Source organism: Oncorhynchus clarkii, chromosome 32, assembly GCF_045791955.1.
Source record: "Oncorhynchus clarkii lewisi isolate Uvic-CL-2024 chromosome 32, UVic_Ocla_1.0, whole genome shotgun sequence".
In the NCBI taxonomy this organism is placed as follows: domain Eukaryota; kingdom Metazoa; phylum Chordata; class Actinopteri; order Salmoniformes; family Salmonidae; genus Oncorhynchus; species Oncorhynchus clarkii.
Window position 1 is genome coordinate 16,505,797 of NC_092178.1, and position 24,636 is coordinate 16,530,432.

At 45.4% G+C, this 24,636-nt stretch overlaps 1 protein-coding gene across 1 annotated transcript in view; it reads left to right on the forward strand.

The window, feature by feature from the left end:
* LOC139392425 (cyclin-dependent kinase 6-like) overlaps positions 1 to 24,636 on the forward strand; it is a 69,180-nt gene that overhangs the window by 26,571 nt on the left and 17,973 nt on the right. The window contains exon 5 of the mRNA XM_071140402.1: positions 18,332 to 18,441. Coding sequence (XP_070996503.1) covers positions 18,332 to 18,441 — 110 coding nt within the window. The remainder of the gene's footprint in view (positions 1 to 18,331; positions 18,442 to 24,636) is intronic.

Consider the following 24,636-nt stretch of genomic DNA (forward strand, 5'->3'; position numbering starts at 1 on the left):
ATAGTTTTGGCAAGTCGGTTAGGACATCTACTTTGTGCATGACACAAGTAATTTTCCCAACAATTATTTACAGGCAGATTATTTCACTTATAATTCACTGTATCACAATTCCAGTGGGTCAGAAGTTAACATACACTAAGTTGACTGTGCCTTTAAACAGTTTGGAAAAGTCCAGAAATTGATGTCATGGCTTTAGAAGCTTCTGATAGGCTAATTGACATCTTTTGAGTCAATTGGAGGTGTACCTGTAGATGTATTTCAAGGCCTACCTTCAAACTCAGTGCCTCTTTGCTTGACATCATGGAAAAATCAAAAGAAATCAGCCAAGACCTCAGAAAGAAAATTGTGGACCTCCACAAGTCTGGTTCATCCTTGGGAGCAATTTCAAAACGCCTGAAGGTACCACGTTCATCTGTACAAACAATAGTATGCAAGTCTAAACACCATGGGACCACGCAGCCGTCATACCGCTCAGGAAGGAGACGCGTTCTGTCTCATAGAGATGAACGTACTTTGGTGCGAAAAGTGCAAATCAATCCCAGAACAACAGCAAAGGACCTTGCGAAGATGCTGGATGAAACAGGTACAAAGTATCTATATCCACAGTAAAACGAGCCCTATATCAACATAACCTGAAAGGCCGCTCAGCAAGGAAGAAGCCACTGCTCCAAAACCGCCATAAAAAAGCCCAACTATGGTTTGCAACTGCACATGGGGACAAAGATCATACTTTTTGGAGAAATGTCCTCTGTTCCAATGAAACAAAAATAGAACTGTTTGGCCATAATGACCATTGTTATGTTTGGAGGAGTAAGGGGGAGGCTTGCAAGCCGAAGAACACCATCCCAACCGTGAAGCACGGGGGTGGCAGCATCATGTTGTGGGGGTGCTTTTCTGCAGGAACTACTGGTGCACTTCACAAAATAGATGGCATCATGAGGTAGGAAAATTATGTGGATATATTGAAGCAACATCTCAAGACATTAGTCGCAAATGGGTCTTCAAAATGGACAACGACCCCAAGCATACTTCCAAAGTTGTGGCAAAATGGCTTAAGTACAACAAAGTTAAGGTATTGGAGTGGCCATCACAAAGCCCTGACCACAATCATATAGAAAATGTGTGGGCAGAACTGAAAAAGTGTGTGTGAGCAAGGAGGCCTACAAACCTGACTCAGTTTCACCAGCCCTGTCAGGAGGAATGGGACAAAATTCTCCCAACTTATTGTGGGAAGGTTGTGGAAGGCTACCTGAAACGTTTGATCCAAGTTAAACCATTTAAAGGCAATGCTACCAAATTTCTATTTGAGTGTATGTAAACTTCTGACACACTGGGAATATGATGAAAGAAATAAAAGCTGAAATAAATCATTCTCTCTACTATTATTCTGACATTTCACATTCTTAAAATAAAGTGGTGATCCTAACTGACCTAAGACAGGGAATTTTTACTAGGATTAAATGTCAGGAATTGTGAAAAACAGAGTTTAAATGTAGTTAGCTAAGGTGTATGTAATCTTCCGACTTCAACTGTAGAAACTCTAAATGGCCCTGAGGAAGACACAGGGATGCCGAGACGTTGGTAAATACCCATTACATTTCTGGGAGTTTAAATATGGAGTGTGCGACTTTCTTTATCGACATTTTGTCCTTAGCCAAACGTTTGGTGGAACTGGTCCTTTTAAAGGTGTCAGCCCATCTGGGGCGGGAGCCCTACATGGTAGAAAAGAATGTGGCCACGGGCCACATGGTAAAAAATATTGCACTACATAGGGTGCCATTTGGGACGCAGCCTGTGTTGAAGGCAGGGGCCTTTCATCCTGAGATTCCTTTGAGAGAGAGAATGTAAACACGGGACCCCGGCCAAGCCCATCAGCCAAGCTTACGACTAATCACATTGTGTCTCGATTGTTTTAATTCCACAGGGGATATCAAAGAGAGACGCTGGCTGGGGCAATAGTGGAATAGTGCTGGGTTGGGGTGGGTGGATAGTACTGGCTGAGGGGGAGAAGGGGGGATGGAGGTAGTTTAAGGTTCTATTAACAGGGCACAATGCCTGCCCAATGATCTCTTTAGCGCTCCACACTGGTCCAGTCTTTAACAGTACAGTTGTACTGGACACAGCGCTGCGACTCAGAGAGAGAGAGACAGAGGGAGAGAGAGAGAGAGACAGAGGGAGAGAGAGAGAGAGACAGAGAGAGAGAGAGGGAGAGAGAGGGAGAGGGAGAGAGACAGAGGGAGAGAGAGACAGAGGGAGAGAGAGAGAGAGACAGAGGGAGAGAGAGAGACATAGGGAGAGAGAGACAGAGGGAGAGAGAGAGAGCGTGAGAGAGAGACAGAGGGAGAGAGCGTGAGAGAGCGAGGGACAGAGGGAGAGAGAGAGAGGCATAGGAAAAGAGAGGCAGAGGGAAAGAGAGAGATAGAGGGAGAGAGAGAGAGGGGGGCATAGGAAAAGAGAGAGGCAGAGGGAAAGAGAGGGAGAGAGAGAGCGAGAGAGAGAGACAGAGGGAGAGAGAGAGAGAGAGAGAGAGAGAGGGAGAGAGAGAGAGAGGGAGAGACAGAGGGAGAGAGAGAGAAAGAGAGAGAGAGAGATCGTGAGAGAGAGGGACAGAGGGACAGAGGGAGAGAGAGAGGGGCATAGGAAAAGACAGAGGCAGGGGGAAAGAGAGAGATAGAGAGAGAGAGATAGAAAGTGAGGGAGGCATAGGAAAAGAGAGAGGCAGAGGAAAAGAGAGAGATAGAGGGAGAGAGAGAGAGAGAGGGAGAGAGAGAGCGAGAGAGACAGAGGGAGAGAGAGAGGCATAGGAAAAGAGAGAGGCATAGGAAAAGAGAGAGGCAGAGGGAAAGAGAGAGATAGAGGGAGAGAGAGAGAGGGAGGCAGAGGGAAATAGAGAGAGATGCAGAGGGAAAAAGGTGAGAAAGCGAGGCAGAGGGAGAGAGATGGAGGCACAGGGAAAGAGAGAGAGAAAGAGGCTGAGGGAAAGAGCGATAGAGAGGCAGAGAGAGATGCAGAGGGAGAGTGAGAGAGACAGAGGGAAAGAGAGAGAGACAGAGGGAAAGAGAGAGGGAGAGAGAGAGGCAGAGGGAAAGAGAGAGAGGCAAAGGGAAAGAGAGGGAGAGAGAGAGAGGTAGAGGGAAAGAGAAAGAAAGGCAGAGGGAAAGGGAGAGTGAGAGAAAGAAAGGCAACAAAAGAGAGAACGAGAGGGGCAACATGAGAGGGAGGAAGGCGGATGTGCTCGGTCAGTGGAGCTTGCCTTGCCTTGGAGGATCTGTTGCATGGCTGCTTTCTGTGCTGCCTGTTCTGCCTGCCTGCCTATGCTGCCTGTTCTGCCTGTGCTGCCTGTCTGCCTGTGCTGCCTATGCTGCCTGTTCTGCCTATGCTGCCTGTTCTGCCTGTGCTGCCTGTCTGCCTGTGCTGCCTGTCTGCCTGTGCTGCCTGTTCTGCCTGCCTGTTTGCCATTTCCTCTCCAGTGTGTAGCAGAGAGCGAATTGGGCCAGACGGGATGGATGCTCTCAGCAGAAAGGAATGCCTAGAATGTTGTCCTTTAATCTGGAGTCAGCCAGCCCAGGACACGGCAGCTTTATCTGACCGCCTCTGTTCTGTTAGCAGGCAAGCAGCAGCTCCACACAAGCAGAGCTAAAGGAGAGGCCTGCATACCTGTCAGTCAGGATACAGTCCCAGCCCCCTGTCCCTGGCCTGCACATACATGGGAGAAGAAGAGGAGATGGAGGGTGGGAAGGAGGCACAGGGGGGAGAAAAATTATAGATAGAGAGAATGGGGAGGGAGGTGAGATGGGTGGGGATATACAGTCCTGGTCAAAAGTTTTGAGAATGACACAAATATTAATTTTCACAAAGTTTGCTGCTTCAATGTCTTTAGATATTTTTGTCAGATGTTACTATGGAATACTGAAGTTTAATTACAAGCATTTCATAAGTGTCAAGGGCTTTTATTGACAATTACATGAAGTTGATGCAAAGAGTCAATATTTGCAGTGTTGACCCTTCTTTTTCAAGACCTTTGCAATCCGCCCTGGCATGCTGTCAATTAGCTTCTGGGCCACATCCTGACTGATGGCAGCCCATTCTTGCATAATCAATGCTTGGAGTTTGTCAGAATTTGTGAGTTTTTGTTTGTCCACCCGCCTCTTGAGGATTGACCACAAGTTCTCAATGGGATTAAGGTCTGGGGAGTTTCCTGGCCATGAACCCAAAATATCAATGTTTTGTTCCCCGAGCCACTTAGTTATCACTTTTGCCTTATGGCAAGGTGCTCCATCATGCTGGAAACGGCATTGTTCGTCACCAAACTGTTCTTGGATGGTTGGAAGAAGTTGCTCTCGGAGGATGTGTTGGTACCATTCTTTATTCATGGCTGTGTTCTTAGGCAAAATTGTGAGTGAGCCCACTCCCTTTGCCGAGAAGCAAGCCCACACATGAGTGGTCTCAGGATGCTTTACTGTTGGCATGACACAGGACTGATGGTAGCTCTCACCTTGTCTTCTCCGGACAAGCTTATTTCCGGATGCCCCAAACAATCGGAAAGGGGATTCATCAGAGAAAATGACTTTACCCCAGTCCTCAGCAGTCCAATCGATGTACCTTTTGCAGAATATCAGTCTGTCCCTGATGTTTTTCCTAGAGAGAAGTGGCTTCTTTGCTGCCCTTCTTGACACCAGGCCATCCTCCAAAAGTTTTTGCCTCACTGTGCGTGCAGATGCACTCACACCTGCCTGCTGCCATTCCTGAGCAAGCTCTATACTGATGGTGCCCCGAACCAGCAGCTGAATCAACTTTAGGAGACGGTCTTGGCGCTTGCTGGACTTTCTTGGGCTCCCTGAAGCCTTCTTCACAACAATTGAACCGCTCTCCTTGAAGTTCTTGATGATCCGATAAATGGTTGATTTAGGTGCAATCTTACTGGCGGCAATATCCTTGCCTGTGAAGCCATTTTTGTGCAAAGCAATGATGATGGCACGTGTTTCCTTCCAGGTAACCATGATTGACAGAGGAAGAACAATGATTCCAAGCACCACCCTCCTTTTGAAGCTTCCAGTCTGTTATTCGAACCCAATCAGCATGACAGAGTGATCTCCAGCCTTGTCCTCGTCAACACTCACACCTGTGTTAATGAGAGAATCACTGAACTGATGTCATCTGGTCCTTTTGTGGCAGGGCTGAAATGCAGTGGAAATGTTTTTTGGGGATTCAGTTTGCATGGCAAAGAGGGACATTGCAATTAATTGCAATTCATCTGATCACTCTTCATAACATTCTAGAGTATATGCAAATTGCCATCATACAAAGTGAGGCAGCAGACTTTGTGAAATTAATATTTGTGTCATTCTCAAAACTTTTGGCCACGACTGTAGAAAGAAAGTTAGAAGATTATTTACAAATTAGATCAGTATGATAACAGCCTTGATTAATATTTTTTCTTAAAAGCATAATCTGGGATTCAAACAATCAAATCAATCAATCAAATGTATTTTATAAAGCCCTTTTTATATCAGCAGTTGTTTCAAAGTGCTATACAGATACCCAGCCTAAAAGAACCGAGCAATGCAGATGCAGAAGCACTGTGGCTAGAAGAAACTCCGTAGAAAGCCATAAACCTAGGAAGAAACCTAGAGAGGAACCAGGCTCTGAGGGGTGGCCAGTCCTCTTCTGACTGTACCGGGTGGAGATTATAAGAGTACATGGCCATTAAGGCCAGATTGTTCTTCAAGATGTACAAACGTTCATAGATGACCAGTAGCGTCAAATAATAATCACTGGTTGTAGAGGGTGCAACAGGTCAGCACCTCAGGAATAAATGTCAGTTGGCTTTTCATAGCCAAACATTCAGAGGTTGTGACAGCAGGTGCGGTAGAGAGAGAGAGTTGAAAACAGCAGGTCTGGGACAAGGTAGCACGTCCGGTGAACAGCACCTCAGGAATAAATGTCAGTTGGCTTTTCATAGCCGAGCATTCAGAGGTTGAGACGGCAAGTCCGGGAGAGAGGGAGAGAAAGAGTCGAAAGAGTAGGCCCGAGACAAAGTAGCACATCCGGTGAAACAAGTCAGGGTTCCATAACCGCAGACACAATGGCAGAACTGGATCCTGAGGCCTGGTCCTGGGGCTCCTAGAGAGAGACTGAGGAGAATTAGAGGGAACATGACTAAGTTCACACAGTAACCAGATAGGACAGGAGAATTTAAGTTCACACAGTAACCCGATAGGACAGGAGAATTTAAGTTCACACAGTAACCCGATAGGACGGGAGAATTTAAGTTCACACAGTAACCCGATAGGACAGGAGAATTTAAGTTCACACAGTAACCCGATAGGACAGGAGAATTTAAGTTCACAATGATAGACTGACCATAACCCCCCCGGCACATAAGATATTGCAGCAAAGATACGGGAAACTGAAACAGGGGGGGGTCGGAGGACATCCAAGCTTTCACCCTGCTTCTTTTTGGGGATATATACCATTCATTTAAAAGTCCAAAAAGTGATGTATCAATCTCAAATTGCCCCTTTCAGATGTACATGTTGGGGCGGCAGGGTAGCCTAGCGGTTCGAGCGTTGGACTAGATAACCGGAAGGTTGCAAGTTCAAATCCCCGAGTTGACAAGGTTCAAATCTGTTGTTCTGCCCCTGAACAGGCAGTTAACCCACTGTTCCTAGGCCGTCATTGTAAATAAGAATTTGTTCTTAACTGACTTGCCTAGTTAAATAAAGGTAAAATATATATATTTTTTGAATGTTGAATTGGACATTCCTTTTTCCACAATCAGAAGTCTTCATGTCTTGAATGAGTTACTGTTCAGCTGCTCCGTTATGTCACAGAGTATATCCTGATTTATAAAGAGAGGCCGACCGATGTGTTTTATGGAGAGAGAGAGTGAATGGTCTGTGTGCAGTGTGCTAATAGACAGACACATAGGACAGAGGTGAATATGCTTCCTTGGAATACAGAGAGATGTACTGTATGTGTTTTACAGACACGTAAGGATTATATAAAGAGATGTGTAGATATTTTATAGAGAGAGGAGAATCAAAGGACGGGTCATCTTTAGCAGTACTGACAGTGGCCTGACGTTTTCTGGGTTTGCATAAAGGCCCTGAGGCTTGGAAAGGGAAAGTGTTTATGAATCACTTCCACTTGGTACATGCATCATATTATTTCTTCAGGAATGCCAAATGATTGCCCTTTAACCATTATAAAGTATGCATAGTTCTCATATAGAACAAAAGGAATACTCTGAATGTGTCCCGAATGGCACCCCATTCCTTATGTGGTGCACTACTTTTGACCAGGACCCATAGGGGACACAAACACTTGACTTTCGTGATGAATAACCTTAGCTGAGACCTGAAGACTTGAGTTTGCTCCCTGGGCTAGTACCTAGGCCCTAGGTGTTTGCTCCCTGGACTAGTACCTAGGCCCTAGGTGTTTGCTCCTGGACTAGTACCTAGGCCCTAGGTGTTTGCTCCCTGGACTAGTACCTAGGCCCTAGGTGTTTGCTCCCTGGGCTAGTACCTAGGCCCTAGGTGTTTGCTCTCTGGACTAGTACCTAGGCCCTAGGTGTTTGCTCCCTGGGCTAGTACCTAGGCCCTAGGTGTTTGCTCCCTGGACTAGTACCTAGGCCCTAGGTGTTTGCTCCCTGGGCTAGTACCTAGGCCCTAGGTGTTTGCTCCCTGGGCTAGTACCTAGGCCCTAGGTGTTTGCATCCCTGGGCTAGTACCTAGGCCCTAGGTGTTTGCTCCCTGGGCTAGTACCTAGGCCCTAGGTGTTTGCTCCCTGGGCTAGTACCTAGGCCCTAGGTGTTTGCTCCGCAGGCCAATGCAGTCTTGTGGTGCTCAGGGGTCAGGGTTCAAGTCCAGCCAGTCACACTCCTCTGACGATCATTGCTGTACCTGGTGTATGTATGCCATACCAACACACATGACGATCTGGGACCAGGAAATGGCTCTCTAAAGGCACAAATCATTACTGTGTGTTGCAGCAAGTCTTCTCCGGGCCAGTTCTGCATGGTAACAACACTTACTGCAATGCACTTCCTGCTGTGACTGTCTGTGGCCTAGCCTTCGAATAACAGCGGATATACGTACTTAAACACTCACATCAGTTAGCATTGACTATGTGGTTCTTCCTAGAAGTCTGCTGCTAGCTGCTTTGTGGTGTTTGAAATATATGTCACCTGCAGAAACAGCAGGCATCTGTCTCTCCCTTTGAGAAACATAACCACAGGAAAGAGTGATTGGGTTTGATATCGTACACATTTATTTATGTTTTATCGGAGTGATCTATGTCTCTCTATTTGTGGTGGTATGTTCGGTAATTTCATTTGAGACCTTTCTTGGTCTGAAATATGAAAGCTCGCATCAACACTCAATTCAGTTGTATACAATGTGGTTATGACGTAGAGCTGTGGCAAGAGAGAGAGATGGATATATGCTATAAGAAAACAAACATGAAATTAAATCCCATTCATTGTCATGCAGAAGATGATCCTGCCAATTGGGCAGTGCAAACACCATTTCATTCATCTTTTTTCTCAACTCCCCCTCACTACTCCAAAATCTTCAATGGCCTGCCTGAGTCATGTGCATTTCATCTCAGGTCACGTGACAAGAGCTAACCAACACTGTTCTCTGCTTCGACTTCCTCTCCATTTCCACTAAACCAGGGAGAATGATCTGAAATAGAGCCTCCAGAAATAGTATCGGACCATTCTATCAGTTTCGCATGAAGAACATGATGACTTTTTTAAAAATTCACATAATCAACCTCTTCACAGACCAACACCAGTGAACTCTGTCTCTCTTCACAGACCAGCACCAGTGAACTCTGTCTCTCTTCACAGACCAACACCAGTGAACTCTGTCTCTCTTCACAGACCAGCACCAGTGAACTCTGTCTCTCTTCACAGACCAACACCAGTGAACTCTCTCTCTTCACAGATCAACACCAGTGAACTCTGTCTCTTCACAGACCAACACCAGTGAACTCTCTCTTCACAGACCAACACCAGTGAACTCTGTCTCTCTTCACAGACCAACACCAGTGAACTCTGTCTCTCTTCACAGACCAACACCAGTGAACTCTGTCTCTCTTCACAGACCAACACCAGTGAACTCTGTCTCTCTTCACAGACCAACACCAGTGAACTCTCTCTCTTCACAGATCAACACCAGTGAACTCTCTCTCTTCACAGACCAACACCAGTGAACTCTCTCTCTTCACAGACCAACACCAGTGAACTCTGTCTCTCTTCACAGACCAACACCAGTGAACTCTCTCTCTTCACAGATCAACACCAGTGAACTCTCTCTCTTCACAGACCAACACCAGTGAACTCTCTCTCTTCACAGACCAACACCAGTGAACTCTGTCTCTCTTCACAGACCAACACCAGTGAACTCTGTCTCTCTTCACAGACCAACACCAGTGAACTCTGTCTCTCTTCACAGACCAACACCAGTGAACTCTGTCTCTCTTCACAGACCAGCACCAGTGAACTCTGTCTCTCTTCACAGACCAACACCAGTGAACTCTCTCTTCACACACCAACACCAATGAACTCTGTCTCTCTTCACAGACCAACACCAGTGAACTCTCTCTCTTCACAGACCAACACCAGTGAACTCTCTCTCTTCACAGACCAACACCAGTGAACTCTCTCTCTTCACAGACCAACACCAGTGAACTCTGTCTCTCTTCACAGACCAACACCAGTGAACTCTGTCTCTTCACACACCAACACCAATGAACTCTGTCCCTCTTCACACACCAACACCAGTGAACTCTGTCTTCCAAATACCTAATGCTAGTCTGGTAGATAACTGAATAACTAAAGGCTATGTAGGATTTCCACTCAGACTCGGAGCCAGATAAGTCTATAAACCAGAAATAATCTACCAAACCTAACTGAGTGACCATATTATTTGACCCAATTATCTGAAGTAACGTTCATCATTCCAAAGGTACAGTCCACATTAGCAAGGTCAAAGTTGAACATACAACCTCGTAGTAACTGGTGTACCAAACCGCGGGCAAGCTCAGCTGTTCAGCATTGTTCATCGTTCTCACTGTGTTAGACAAACATGCAAGGCATTTGGGTACTAATCCCAAGGACCCTATTTCTGCCTTTGCTTACAAACATTGGTCTTTGCTGACACTTTGATAATCAGAGAGAGAGAGCAGCGGCTGCCGGGTCCTCGGGCCAAACGACCGCCGTAGGAAAAACTGGAGAGGGGAAAGCACCTGGAAGCAGTCCACGTTCTGGTGAGGGGTCACTGAGTTTTGTCTGGAGGCTTTCCCTACTGTAGCTGTTAACAATGCTGCTTTTCCTGTGGGCTAACAGTCAGTCGACACAGCTCCCAGCAGAGTACAAGCACAGGGTTAGAAATTGGGAGATGTGTGGGGAGCAGCTCTGGCACAAAATGGCTGCCTGCCTGCTTATTTCCTAGTTGGTTGCTACTACATAGTAGAGCAAGTAGTGCAAGAGGTGTTCCACACTTCCTCCCAAAGCACTGCAAAGCACTTTCAAACCAGATGTTTGTGGGGGGAACGCAATATTAATACAATTTAGTAACATTATTCTAAGAGCCAAGAGTTGTACTGGGGTTTGTTTGAGTATGACAGCTGCCTGATAAAGTTGTGTTAATCCTGTGAAAGCAGATGATCTAGTTGTAATGCACACACACACACACACACACACACACACACACACACACACACACACACACACACACACACACACACACACACACACACACACACACACACACACACACACACACACACACACACACACACACACACACAGGGACCAGTACTGAGTTTCCTGATGGCTCACTATGGAAACACTGTGTGATCTGGGCACACCAAAACAGGAGCGCTCCCAGAGACCTGCCCTGCCAGATATGATTTCATACCTTATGTAACCCTGGGACAGGGACACAGAAACGTTAGCCCTTCTGTGTGTGTGTGTGTGTGTGTGTGTGTGTGTGTGTGTGTGTGTGTGTGTGTGTGTGTGTGTGTGTGTGTGTGTGTGTGAGAGCCAGCTTACAAACAGTTTGGGCGTGTGTGTGTGTACCTGTGTGTGAGTGTGTGAAAGAGAGGGAGACAGCCTACTAACAGTGTGTGTGTGTGTGTGTGTGTGTGTGTGTGTGTGTGTGTGTGTGTGAAAGAGAGAGAGAGAGCATTCTCAGGTAAAACACTTAGAGAGAGAGGACTGTGAGGGTGAAGGGAGGAATGTGTCTCATGTATTAGAAATGCTTGAGTCTCCTCCTCCTTTTTCCCCTCTCTTACTCCTCTCTTCCTCTCTTTCTCTCCTCCTTTACTCCTCAACTCCTCTCTTCCTCTCCTCCTTTACTCCTCCCTTCCTCACTTTCTCTCCTCCTTTACTCCTCTCTTTCTCTCCTCCTTTACTCCTCTTTCCTATCTTTCTCTCCTCCTTTAATCCTCTCTTCCTTTCCTCCTTTCCTCCCCTCTCCCTCTCGTTCTCTCCTCCTTTACTCCTCAACACCTCTCTTTCTCTCCTTCTTTACACCTCTCTTTCTCTCCTCCTTTGCTCCTCAACTCCTCTATTTCTCCCCTCCTTTACTCCTCCTCTCTTTCTCTCCTCCTTTACTCCTCTCTTTCTCTCCTCTTTTACTCCTCAACTCCTCTCTTTCTCTCCTTCTTTACACCTCTCTTTCTCTCCTCCTTTACTCCTCAACTCCTCTCTTTCTCTCCTTAACCCCTCTCTTTCTCTCCTCCTTTACTCCTCTCTTTCTCTTTTCTCTCCTCCTTTACTCCTCTCTTTCTCCTCCTTTACTCCTCTCTTCCTCTCCTCCTTTACTCCTCAACTCCTTTCCTTCCCCTCTCCTTTACTCATCTCTTCCTTTCTTTCCCTCCTCCTTTACTCCTCAACTCCTCTCTTTCTCTCTTTATCTCCAACCTTCCTCCTTTTCTCTCCTCCTTTACTCCTCTCTTCCTCTCCTCCTTTACTCCTTTACTCCTCTCTTCCTCGCTTATTCTCCTCCTTTACTCCCCTCTTCCTCACTTTCTCTCCTCCTTTACTCCTCTCTTCCTCGCGTATTCTCCTCCTTTACTCCTCTCTTCCTCTCCTACTCTCTTTCTCTCCTCCTTTACTCCTCCCTTCCTCTCTTTCTCTCCTCCTTTACTCCCCAACACCTCTCTTTCTGTCCTCTCTTTCTCTCCTCCTTTACTCCTCTCTTTCTCTCCTCCTTTACTCCTCTCTTCTTCTCTTTCTCTCCTCCTATACCCCTTTACTCCTCTCTTCCTTTACTCCTCAACGCCTCTCTTTCTCTCCTCCTTTACTCCTCAACTCCTCTCTTTTTCTCCTCCTTTACTCCTCTCTTCCTTTACTCCTCAGCTCCTCTCTTTCTCTCCTCCTTTATTCCTCTCTTCCTCTCTTTCTCTCCTCCTTTACTCCTCTCTTCCTCTCTTTCTCTCCTCCTTTACTCGCCTCTCCCTCTCTTTCTCTCCTCTTTTACTCCTCAACTCCTCTCTTTCTCTCCTTCTTTACACCTCTCTTTCTCTCCTCCTTTACTCCTCAACTCCTCACTTTCTCTCCTTTACTCCTCGCTTTCTGTCCGTTACACCTCAACTCCTCTCTTCCTCTCTATCTCTCCTCCTTTACTACTCAACTCCTCTCTTCCTCTCCTCCTTTACTCCTCTTCCTCCTTTTCTCTCCTCTCTTTCTCCTCCTCAACTCCTCTCTTCCACTATTTCTCTCCTCCTTTACTCCTTAACCCCTCTCTTTCTCTCCTCCTTTACTCCTCTCTTTCTCTTTTATCTCCTCCTTTACTCCTATCTTCCTCTCTTTCTCCTCCTTTACTCCTCTCTTCCTCTCCTGCTTTACTCCTCAACTCCTTTCCTTCCCCCCTCCTTTACTCATCTCTTCCTCTCTTTCTCTCCTCCTTTACTCCTCAACTCCTCTCTTTCTCTCCTCCTTTACTCCCCTCTCCCTCTCGTTCTCTCCTACTTTACTCCTCAACTCCTCTCTTTCTCTCCTTCATTACACCTCTCTTTCTATCCTCCTTTACTCCTCAACTCCTCTCTTTCTCTCCTCCTTTACTCCTCAACTCCTCTCTTTCTCGCCTCCTTTACTCCTCTCTTTCTCTCCTCCTTTACTCCCCCCTCCCTCTCTTTCTCTCCTCCTTTACTCCTCAACTCCTCCCTTTTTCTCCTCCTTTACTCCTCCCTTCCTTTACTCCTCAACTCCTCTCTTTCTCTCCACCTTTACTCCTCAACTCCTCTCTTTCTCTCCTCCTTTACTCCTCTCTTCCTCTCTTTCTCTCCTCCTTTACTCCTCTCTTCCTCTCTTTCTCTCCTCCTCTACTCCCCTCTCCCTCTCGTTCTCTCCTCCTTTACTCCTCAACTCCTCTCTTTCTCTCCTTCTTTACACCTCTCTTTCTCTCCTCCTTTACTCCTCAACTCCTCTCTTTCTCTCCTCCTTTACTCCTCAACTCCTCTCTTTCTCTCCTCCTTTACTCCTCTCTTTCTCTCCTCTTTTACTCCTCAACTCCTCTCTTTCTCTCCTTCTTTACACCTCTCTTTCTCTCCTCCTTTACTCCTCAACTCCTCACTTTCTCTCCTTTACTCCTCGCTTTCTCTTTTATCTCCTCCTTTACTCCTCTCTTCCTCTCTTTCTCCTCCTTTACTCCTCTCTTCCTCTCCTGCTTTACTCCTCAACTCCTTTCCTTCCCCCCTCCTTTACTCATCTCTTCCTCTCTTTCTCTCCTCCTTTACTCCTCAACTCCTCTCTTTCTCTCTTTATCTCCTACCTTCCTCCTTTTCTCTCCTCCTTTACTCATATCTTCCTCTCTTTCTCTCCTCCTTTACGTTTCTCTTCCTCTCTTTCTCTCCTCCTTTACTCCTCTCTTCCTCTCCTCTTTTACTCCTTTACTCCTCTCTTCCTCGCTTATTCTCCTCCTTTACTCCTCTCTTCCTAGCTTTCTCTCCTCCTTTACTCCCCTCTTCCTCTCTTTCTCTCCTCCTTTACTCCTCCCTTCCTCTCTTTCTCTCCTCCTTTACTCCTCAACTCCTCTCTTTCTCTCCTCTCTTTCTCTCCTCCTTTACTCCTCTCTTTCTCTCCTCCTTTACTCCTCTCTTCCTCTCTTTCTCTCCTCCTATACCCCTAAACTCCTCTCTTTCTCTCCTCCTTTACTCCTCTCTTCCTTTACTCCTCAACTCCTTTCTTTCTCTCCACCTTTACTCCTCAACTCCTCTCTTTCTCTCCTCCTTTACTCCTCTCTTCCTCTCTTTCTCTCCTCCTTTACTCCTCTCTTCCTCTCTTTCTCTCCTCCTATACCCCTAAACTCCTCTCTTTCTCTCCTCCTTTACTCCTCTCTTCCTCTCTTTCTCGCCTCCTTTACTCCTCTCTTTCTCTCCTCCTTTACCCCCCTCTCCCTCTCTTTCTCTCCTCCTTTACTCCTCAACTCCTCCCTTTTTCTCCTCCTTTACTCCTCTCTTCCTTTACTCCTCAACTCCTCTCTTTCTCTCCACCTTTACTCCTCAACTCCTCTCTTTCTCTCCTCCTTTACTCCTCTCTTCCTCTCTTTCTCTCCTCCTTTACTCCCCTCTCCCTCTCGTTCTCTCCTCCTTTACTCCTCAACTCCTCTCTTTCCTTCTTTACACCTCTCTTTCTCTCCTCCTTTACTCTTCAACTCCTCTCTTTCTCTCCTCCTTTACTCCTCAACTCCTCTCGTTCTCTCCTCCTTTACTCCTCTCTTTCTCTCCTCTTTTACTCCTCAACTCCTCTCTTTCTCTCCTTCTTTACACCTCTCTTTCTCTCCTCCTTTACTCCTCAACTCCTCACTTTCTCTCCTTTACTCCTCGCTTTCTCTTTTATCTCCTCCTTTACTCCTCTCTTCCTCTCTTTCTCCTCCTTTACTCCTCTCTTCCTCTCCTGCTTTACTCCTCAACTCCTTTCATTCCCCCCTCCTTTACTCATCTCTTCCTCTCTTTCTCTCCTCCTTTACTCCTCAACTCCTCTCTTTCTCTCTTTATCTCCTACCTTCCTCCTTTTCTCTCCTCCTTTACTCATATCTTCCTCTCTTTCTCTCCTCCTTTACGTTTCTCTTCCTCTCTTTCTCTCCTCCTTTACTCCTCTCTTCCTCTCCTCTTTTACTCCTTTACTCCTCTCTTCCTCGCTTATTCTCCTCCTTTACTCCCCTCTTCCTCTCTTTCTCTCCTCCTTTACTCCTCCCTTCCTCTCTTTCTCTCCTCCTTTACTCCTCAACTCCTCTCTTTCTCTCCTCTCTTTCTCTCCTCCTTTACTCCTCTCTTTCTCTCCTCCTTTACTCCTCTCTTCCTCTCTTTCTCTCCTCCTATACCCCTAAACTCCTCTCTTCTACCTTCCTCCTTTTCTCTCCTCCTTTACTCATATCTTCCTCTCTTTCTCTCCTCCTTTACGTTTCTCTTCCTCTTTCTCTCCTCCTTTACTCCTCTCTTCCTCTCCTCTTTTACTCCTTTACTCCTCTCTTCCTCGCTTATTCTCCTCCTTTACTCCTCTCTTCCTAGCTTTCTCTCCTCCTTTACTCCTCTCTTTCTCTCCTCCTTTACTCCTCTCTTCCTCTCTTTCTCTCCTCCTTTACTCCTCAACTCCTCTCTTTCTCTCCTCTCTTTCTCTCCTCCTTTACTCCTCTCTTTCTCTCCTCCTTTACTCCTCTCTTCCTCTCTTTCTCTCCTCCTATACCCCTAAACTCCTCTCTTTCTCTCCTCCTTTACTCCTCTCTTCCTTTACTCCTCAACGCCTCTCTTTCTCTCCTCCTTTACTCCTCAACTCCTCTCTTTCTCTCCTCCTTTACTCCCCTCTCCCTCTCGTTCTCTCCTACTTTACTCCTCAACTCCTCTCTTTCTCTCCTTCTTTACACCTCTCTTTCTATCCTCCTTTACTCCTCAACTCCTCTCTTTCTCTCCTCCTTTACTCCTCAACTCCTCTCTTTCTCGCCTCCTTTACTCCTCTCTTTCTCTCCTCCTTTACTCCCCTCTCCCTCTCTTTCTCTCCTCCTTTACTCCTCAACTCCTCCCTTTTTCTCCTCCTTTGCTCCTCTCTTCCTTTACTCCTCAACTCCTCTCTTTCTCTCCACCTTTACTCCTCAACTCCTCTCTTTCTCTCCTCCTTTACTCCTCTCTTCCTCTCTTTCTCTCCTCCTTTACTCCTCTCTTCCTCTCTTTCTCTCCTCCTTTACTCCCCTCTCCCTCTCGTTCTCTCCTCCTTTACTCCTCAACTCCTCTCTTTCTCTCCTTCTTTACACCTCTCTTTCTCTCCTCCTTTACTCCTCTCTTCCTTTACTCCTCAACTCCTTTCTTTCTCTCCACCTTTACTCCTCAACTCCTCTCTTTCTCTCCTCCTTTACTCCTCTCTTCCACTCTTTCTCTCCTCCTTTACTCCTCTCTTCCTCTCTTTCTCTCATCCTTTACTCCCCTCTCCCTCTCGTTCTCTCCTCCTTTACTCCTCAACTCCTCTCGTTCTCCTCCTTTACTCCTCAACTCCTTTCCTTCCCCCCTCCTTTACTCATCTCTTCCTCTCTTTCTCTCCTCCTTTACTCCTCAACTCCTCTCTTTCTCTCTTTATCTCCTACCTTCCTCCTTTTCTCTCCTCCTTTACTCATATCTTCCTCTCTTTCTCTCCTCCTTTACGTTTCTCTTTCTCTCCTCCTTTACTCCTCTCTTTCTCTCCTCCTTTACTCCTCTCTTCCTTTACTCCTCAACGTCTCTCTTTCTCTCCTCCTTTACTCCTCAACTCCTCTCTTTTTCTCCTCCTTTAGTCCTCTCTTCCTTTACTCCTCAACTCCTCTCTTTCTCTCCACCTTTACTCCTCAACTCCTCACTTTTTCTCCTCCTTTACTCCTCCCTTACTCTCTTTCTCTCCTCGTTTACTCCTCAACTCCTCTCTTTATCTCCTCTTTTTTTCCCCTCCTTTACTCCTCTCTTCCTCTCTTTCTCTCCTCCTTTACTCCTCTCTTCCTCTCTTTCTCTCCTCCTATACTCCTCAACTCCTCTCTTTTTCTCCTCCTTTACCTCTCTTTCTCTTCTCCTTTACTCCTCTCTACCTCTCTTTCTCTCCTCCTATACTCCTCAACTCCTCTCTTTCTGTCCTCCTTTACTCCTCAACTCCTCTCTTTCTCTCTTTATCTCCTCTCTTCCTCCTTTACTCCTCCCTTCCTCTCTTTCTCTCCTCCTTTACTCCTCAACTCCTCTCTTTCTCTCCTCTCTTTCTCTTCTCCTTTACTCCTCTCTTTCTCTCCTCCTTTACTCCTCTCTTCCTCTCTTTCTCTCCTCCTATACCCTTAAACTACTCTGTTTCTCTCCTCCTTTACTCCTCTCTTCCTTTACTCCTCAACGCCTCTCTTTCTCTCCTCCTTTACTCCTCAACTCCTCTCTTTTTCTCCTCCTTTACTCCTCTCTTCCTTTACTCCTCATCTCCTTTCTTTCTCTCCACCTTTACTCCTCAACTCCTCTCTTTCTCTCCTCCTTTACTCCTCTCTTCCTCTCTTTCTCTCCTCCTTTACTCCTCTCTTCCTCTCTTTCTCTCTTTATCTCCTCTCTTCCTCCTCTTCTCTCCTCCTTTACTCCTCCCTTCCTCTCTTTCTCTCCTCCTTTACTCCTCAACTCCTCTCTTTCTCTCCTCTCTTTCTCTTCTCCTTTACTCCTCTCTTTCTCTCCTCCTTTACTCCTCTCTTCCTCTCTTTCTCTCCTCCTATACCCCTAAACTACTCTCTTTCTCTCCTCCTTTACTCCTCTCTTCCTTTACTCCTCAACTCCTTTCATTCTCTCCTCCTTTACTCCTCAACTCCTCTCTTTTTCTCCTCCTTTACTCCTCTCTTCCTTTACTCCTCAACTCCTTTCTTTCTCTCCACCTTTACTCCTCAACTCCTCTCTTTCTCTCCTCCTTTACTCCTCTCTTCCTCTCTTTCTCTCCTCCTTTACTCCTCTCTTCCTCTCTTTCTCTCATCCTTTACTCCCCTCTCCCTCTCTTTCTCTCCTCCTTTACTCCTCAACTCCTTTCTTTCTCTCCTCCTTTACTCATCTCTTTCCTCTCTTTCGCCCCTCCTTTACTCTTCAACCCCTCTCTTTCTCTCCTCCTTTACTCCTCTCTTTCTCTCCTCTTTTACTCCTCTCTTTCTCTACTCCTTTACTCCTCCCTTCCTCCTTTTCTCTCCTCTTTTACTCCTCTCTTCCTCTCCTCCTTTACTCCTTAGCTCCTCTCCTCTCGTCCTCTCAACTCATTATCAGGAAGGTGTTCATAATGTTTGGTATACTCAGTGTGTTGATTGTGTGTGTGTGTGTGTGTGTGTGTGTGTGTGTGTGTGTGTGTGTGTAGGTGGTGACGTTGTGGTACAGAGCCCCAGAGGTGTTGCTCCAGTCCAGCTATGCCACCCCAGTTGACCTGTGGAGTGTGGGCTGTATCTTCGCTGAGATGTTCAGGAGAAGGTGAGTGGTCCTGGTACACAGCGCGCACACACACACACACACACACACACACACACACACACACACACACACACACACACACATGTTAGTAGGCTGTCTCTCTCTCACACACATACACACACACAGGTGTCACGCTGTCCTCCAGCTGTCACGCTGTCCTCCTCATACCACTTTTAAAACAGAGTCCAGCTGTCACGCTGTCCTCCTCATACCACTTTTAAAACAGAGTCCAGCTGTCACGCTGTCCTCCTCATACCACTTTTAAAACAGAGTCCAGCTGTCACGCTGTCCTCCTCATACCACTTTTAAAACAGAGTCCAGCTGTCACGCTGTCCTCCTCATACCACTTTTAAAACAGAGTCCAGCTGTCACGCTGTCCTCCTCATACCACTTTTAAAACAGAGTCCAGCTGTCACGCTGTCCTCCTCATACCACTTTTAAAACAGAGTCCAGCTGTCACGCTGTCCTCCTCATACCACTTTTAAAACAGAGTCCAACTGTCACACTGTCCTCACACACATAGCAGCTGTGTTTGAGGTCATTCACCAATTACAGAACATACTGCTCTCTGTAACGGTCAACTTGGTGTTTGTGTAGATCTTATCAAGAAAGGTCATGTCATCATTTAGCCAACAGCACACAACAACCTGTGTAACATTGATTAGTGGCGGTTCACTCATTGCCTTGTGTATGAGGCTAAATGAAGAGACATATCTCAGAAGTCATCGGAGCCAATGTGTCTGCCTAGTTATTTTTCCCCATTACAACATAGCCAGTGCCTTGTTCACACCAAGACTGCCTGTGCTGTCATGCCATATGCGTCCCAAATGGCACCCTTATCCCTACATATTGCACTACTTTTGACCAGGGCTCATATGGCTCAGCTCGAAGTAGTGCATTTTATAAAGAATAGGATGCCATTGGTTACCCACACATATTGTCATTGGGAAGCCATACATCTGACCACTGGTACAGAAACACATGGGAACTGTTTACAACGTTGTTCTGAAGACCTACACTTGTAGGATCTTAATTTGAGCCTGTTTGCTACAGCAGGAAAATAATCCTTCATCAACAAGAAATGTTCATTATTATGTTGATCATAACGAATGGACGGTTTTTGTAGGGAATGATACATTTGAAGTTAGGGTGGTAATTACAAACTTTAGAAGCCTTTTTAAAAAGTTGAATTCATTACAAGTTTGCATTTCCTTCTGTGCAGGACAATTCTCATAAACAAAAGAGTGATCAAATGAAGATCCTTCACCGGCAGTGCAGTGGTTTCATAATTATTCTTTTTTAGGTACGCAAAAATAATAATCTCCTGAAGTTCCTTTTCCTGATTGCATTTTACGTACATACAAGACACAATGTGATGGTAAGGCATCATATATCAGGTTTGAAGAAGTGGAAAGGAATGTTACATGACAAATCGAACTGCTGTATGTTTTTCATGGAATTATTCGACTTGGGCATTTCCTCACACATATATAATGTCGTTTTCTGCCACCTGGCAAGATGATTGCGACTGGTGGTAAATTTTGTGTCAGTTTGGTTATCAAACCATTAATGAAATTCCACCACAGTGGGCTGTGGTTGCAAGCAACGGAGGATCCAGTTTCTTGATATAGCTATTTGTCAGTTTGTGGTGGAACATACTTCCTCTACTGGAATCCAAGCTGTTAATCAATCCTCCCTCACATCAGAAAAATACATGCAATGATAAATGAATATTCCTCTACTATAGAGTTTGTGTATATGTTATTGTTTTGTGCTTGTGAATGAACATGAGGGAGAGCGGGGTAGGTCACTGGTGTAACAGATAAGCTGTCACTAGCTCCCAAATGACACCGGCTGTGCCCCAATTCCCAAATGGCACCCTATTCAATATATAGTGCACTACTCTTGACCAGAGCCCTATGCGGTCATGTAAAGTAGTACACTAAATAGGAAATAGGGTAACATTTGAGACACTGTTATGGTAGGGAGCGGTGCCAACGGGGAGGGATCTCTCATTCATTTCTGTCCATCTGTACAGCGAGACACACGTCTCCCCTCTCAGTAAGGACGGATACAGGTAGGAGTCTTAGGAGACCAAGGTGTGTGTGTGTATGAGTGAGTATGTGAGGGATGTGTGCGTGGATAGAAACGTGTGTGTGTGTGTGTGTGTGTGTTTGTGTGTACAGTACAATGTGTGTGTTGATTTCCCTGCTGTAGCCCGATGACACAGATCATGGCTGATTATTCCCCATTGTCCTGGAGAGGATGTGGTGGGCTGGGTTTTCACAAAACACTGATGTCACAGGCTGAGGACGGACGGATGGACAGATGGACAGCTGGGATGGCGGAGAGAGGACAGAGCTCTGTCTTGGGATTCAGATATCCTGTCTCTTTCTCCAAGAGCACCCTGGGTGACATTGCAAACCTTGTGGTTGTGTCCCAAAATAGGGTTCTGGTCAAAAGTAGTTCACTATATATTGAATAGGGTGCCATTTGGGACATGCCCAATGTTTAATGTAGTAGGGAATTGTCATGGTCATTGAAGGGGAACTCAGGGAAAATTCTTGGTTGTCCACACCAAGCCTATAGTTGTAATCATATCCATAGCAATTAATTTCAATGGGACTCTCTGACTTCATCACTTACAGTGTATCTGACCATAGATTGATCATAGATTGACCATAGATTGATGACCACTTGAGATCCCTGTGGTCTTTCCCTGGCATTAGCCAGGAGAATGTGACCATGGCTATATAGCTCCCTTAATCTTTCTCTCTCTCTCTTTTCTCTATCTCTCTCCCTCTCTGTCTCTCTGTCTCTATCTGTCCCTGTTTCTCTATGTCTGTCTCTATGTCCCTGTCTCTATCTGTCCCTGTCTCTCTCTGTCTCTGTCTCTCTGTCTCTTCTTATGCATTGTTTCATTGTAATGGTAAGAGGGATCCTCTATGTACGGATGAATGTTAGAACTGTTGCTCTGTGTGTGTGTGTGTGTGTGTGTGTGTGTGTGTGTGTGTGTGTGTGTGTGTGTGTGTGTGTGTGTGTGTGTGTGTGTGTGTGTGTGTGTGTGTGTGTGTGTGTGTGTGTGTGTGTGTGTGTGTGTGTGTTGTTTGAAGCCCAGGGTTGCGGTCAGGGGGGTTCTGAAGGCACCATGAAAAAACATATGATCCATTTTATGACCTGGGAAAATATATTTTTATTTGAATGTACTATTGTAAATTTAACCTTCACCAGGAAATTCTGGTAAGGCTTTAGGGTGTATTTTATTTGAACTACACCCACCCATGGTTTCACTTTGTGTGTGGCCCATATGGCACTATATTTCCTCATTTCTATAGAGAACTACTTTTGTCCAGAGCCCTATGGGTCCTTGTCAAATGTAGTGCACTGTATAGGGAATAGGGTGCCATTTGGGATGCAGACCTTTCCTCACAGTACCTTACTAACACAACTGTGGATGTTCTCACAATGCTACTCTAACACAACTGTGGATGTTCTCACAATGCTACTCTAACACAACTGTGGATGTTCTCACAATGCTACTCTAACACAACTGTGGATGTTTTCACAATGCTACTCTAACACAACTGTGGATGTTCTCACAATGCTACTCTAACACAACTGTGGATGTTCTCACAATGCTACTCTAACACAACTGTGGATGTTCTCACAATGCTACTCTAACACAACTGTGGATGTTCTCACAATGCTACTCTAACACAACTGTGGATGTTCTCACAATGCTACTCTAACACAACTGTGGATGTTCTCACAATGCTACTCTAACACAACTGTGGATGTTCTCACAATGCTACTCTAACACAACTGTGGATGTTCTCACAATGCTACTCTAACACAACTGTGGATGTTCTCACAATGCTACTCTAAAGCCTTCCACATGCAGAACGTGTGTGCTGCATACTCCCTTAAAAGACCTTCGCTTGAAAAATGAGTAAAACGCAGCAATAGTACTGTTGGTCCACCTTCCGTTTCCATTTAGTAGACGGTCTTATCCAGAGCACCTCACATGTTCATTCTGGTCCCCCCTGGGAATCAAACCCACAACCCTGACATTGCAAACACTATGCTCTAACAACTGAGCTACACGGGATTATTTTTGAGATGCTGCAGCCTGTATACACGTCCTCAAAATAATCAGAATTAATCTAAGCTAACTCAAGAAATATGTCATTCATTTTTACATGTTTTTTTGTAGAGGAGATCTTAGTTGCACAATTTTACATCTAACTAAGATGTTTGAGGCAGTATTTCACAGGTGAACAAATTTGCATGAAAACGATTCGTCACTCATTGAATGACAATAAACACTTGATTGAAGAATCCCTACTGTTGACCAATCACAGACGAAGGGGTGTAGACTTGGGTGTAGACTGGCTACCGACATCAGCTTGCCTCAATAAAAAATGTGTGCAAGAATTGTCGAAAAACCCCTTGCCGAAAGCCAAAAACGACAAAAATTTCACAATATGTCATTATAATATATGCACAAACTGCTCCGGACTGTTTCAGATGGGAAGCATGCGGACGCCTTTAAAGAAATATGGATGTCCACATCTTACTATACTAATACACCTATGGCTCCTTTCACACCATTCTCCACACCATTCTCCTCACCATCCCAGCAATGACACTCACAACCCTACCCCGGAGAACCTTTTTTAAACATTATTTAGATGTTTTTCCTCCTTTATTTCTTAGATGGTTATGTATTTTACATCGATACAACATATTGATAACGCGTCATGCAAAGTTAAAAGTCTTTGAAGCATATTGGTCATCATCACAATCTTATACAACTGGTATACAACTTTTATACAACTGGTATACAACTTTTATACAACTGGTATAAACTTTTATACAACTGGTATACAACTTTTATACAACTGGTATACAACTTTTATACAACTGGTATAAACTTTTATACAACTGGTATACAACTTTTATACAACTGGTATAAACTTTTATACAACTGGTATACAACTGGTATACAACTTTTATGCAACTATTCACAACAATCTTTCTGCAAAAGGCTTGTCTATACCTGACATTTATATACATACAACTCTCCTATTCACATCAAGATGATCCATTCACATTCTGATCCCATAGTCAGATCACACATTCTGATCCCATAGTCAGACCACGCATTCTGATCCCATAGTCAGATCACACATTCTGATCCCATAGTCAGACCACACATTCTGATCCCATAGTCATATCACACATTCTGATCCCATAGTCATATCACACATTCTGATCCCATAGTCAGACCACACATTCTGATCCCATAGTCAGACCACACATTCTGATCCCATAGTCATATCACACATTCTGATCCCATAGTCAGACCACACATTCTGATCCCATAGTCAGACCACACATTCTGATCCCATAGTCATATCACACATTCTGATGCCATAGTCAGACCACACATTCTGATCCCATAGTCAGATCACACATTCTGATGCCATAGTCAGACCACACATTCTGATCCCATAGTCAGATCACACATTCTGATCCCATAGTCAGACCACACATTCTGATCCCATAGTCAGATCACACATTCTGATCCCATAGTCAGACCACGCATTCTGATCCCATAGTCAGACCACACATTCTGATCCCATAGTCAGACCACGCATTCTGATCCCATAGTCAGACCACGCATTCTGATCCCATAGTCAGACCACACATTCTGATCCCATTGTCAGACCACACATTCTGATCCCATAGTCAGATCACACATTCTGATCCCATAGTCAGACCACACATTCTGATCCCATAGTCAGACCACACATTCTGATCCCATAGTCAGACCACACATTCTGATCTCATATTCAGATCTGACATCAGATCCCATATTCAGATCTGACATCAGATCCCATAGTCAGATCTGACATCTCATCTCAAAGGCCGATCTGACATCTGATCCCATAGTCAGATCACACATTCTGATCCCATAGTCAGACCACGCATTCTGATCCCATAGTCAGACCACACATTCTGATCCCATAGTCAGATCACACATTCTGATCCCATAGTCAGACCACGCATTCTGATCCCATAGTCAGACCACACATTCTGATCCCATAGTCAGACCACGCATTCTGATCCGATAGTCAGATCACGCATTCTGATCCCATAGTCAGACCACGCATTCTGATCCCATAGTCAGAC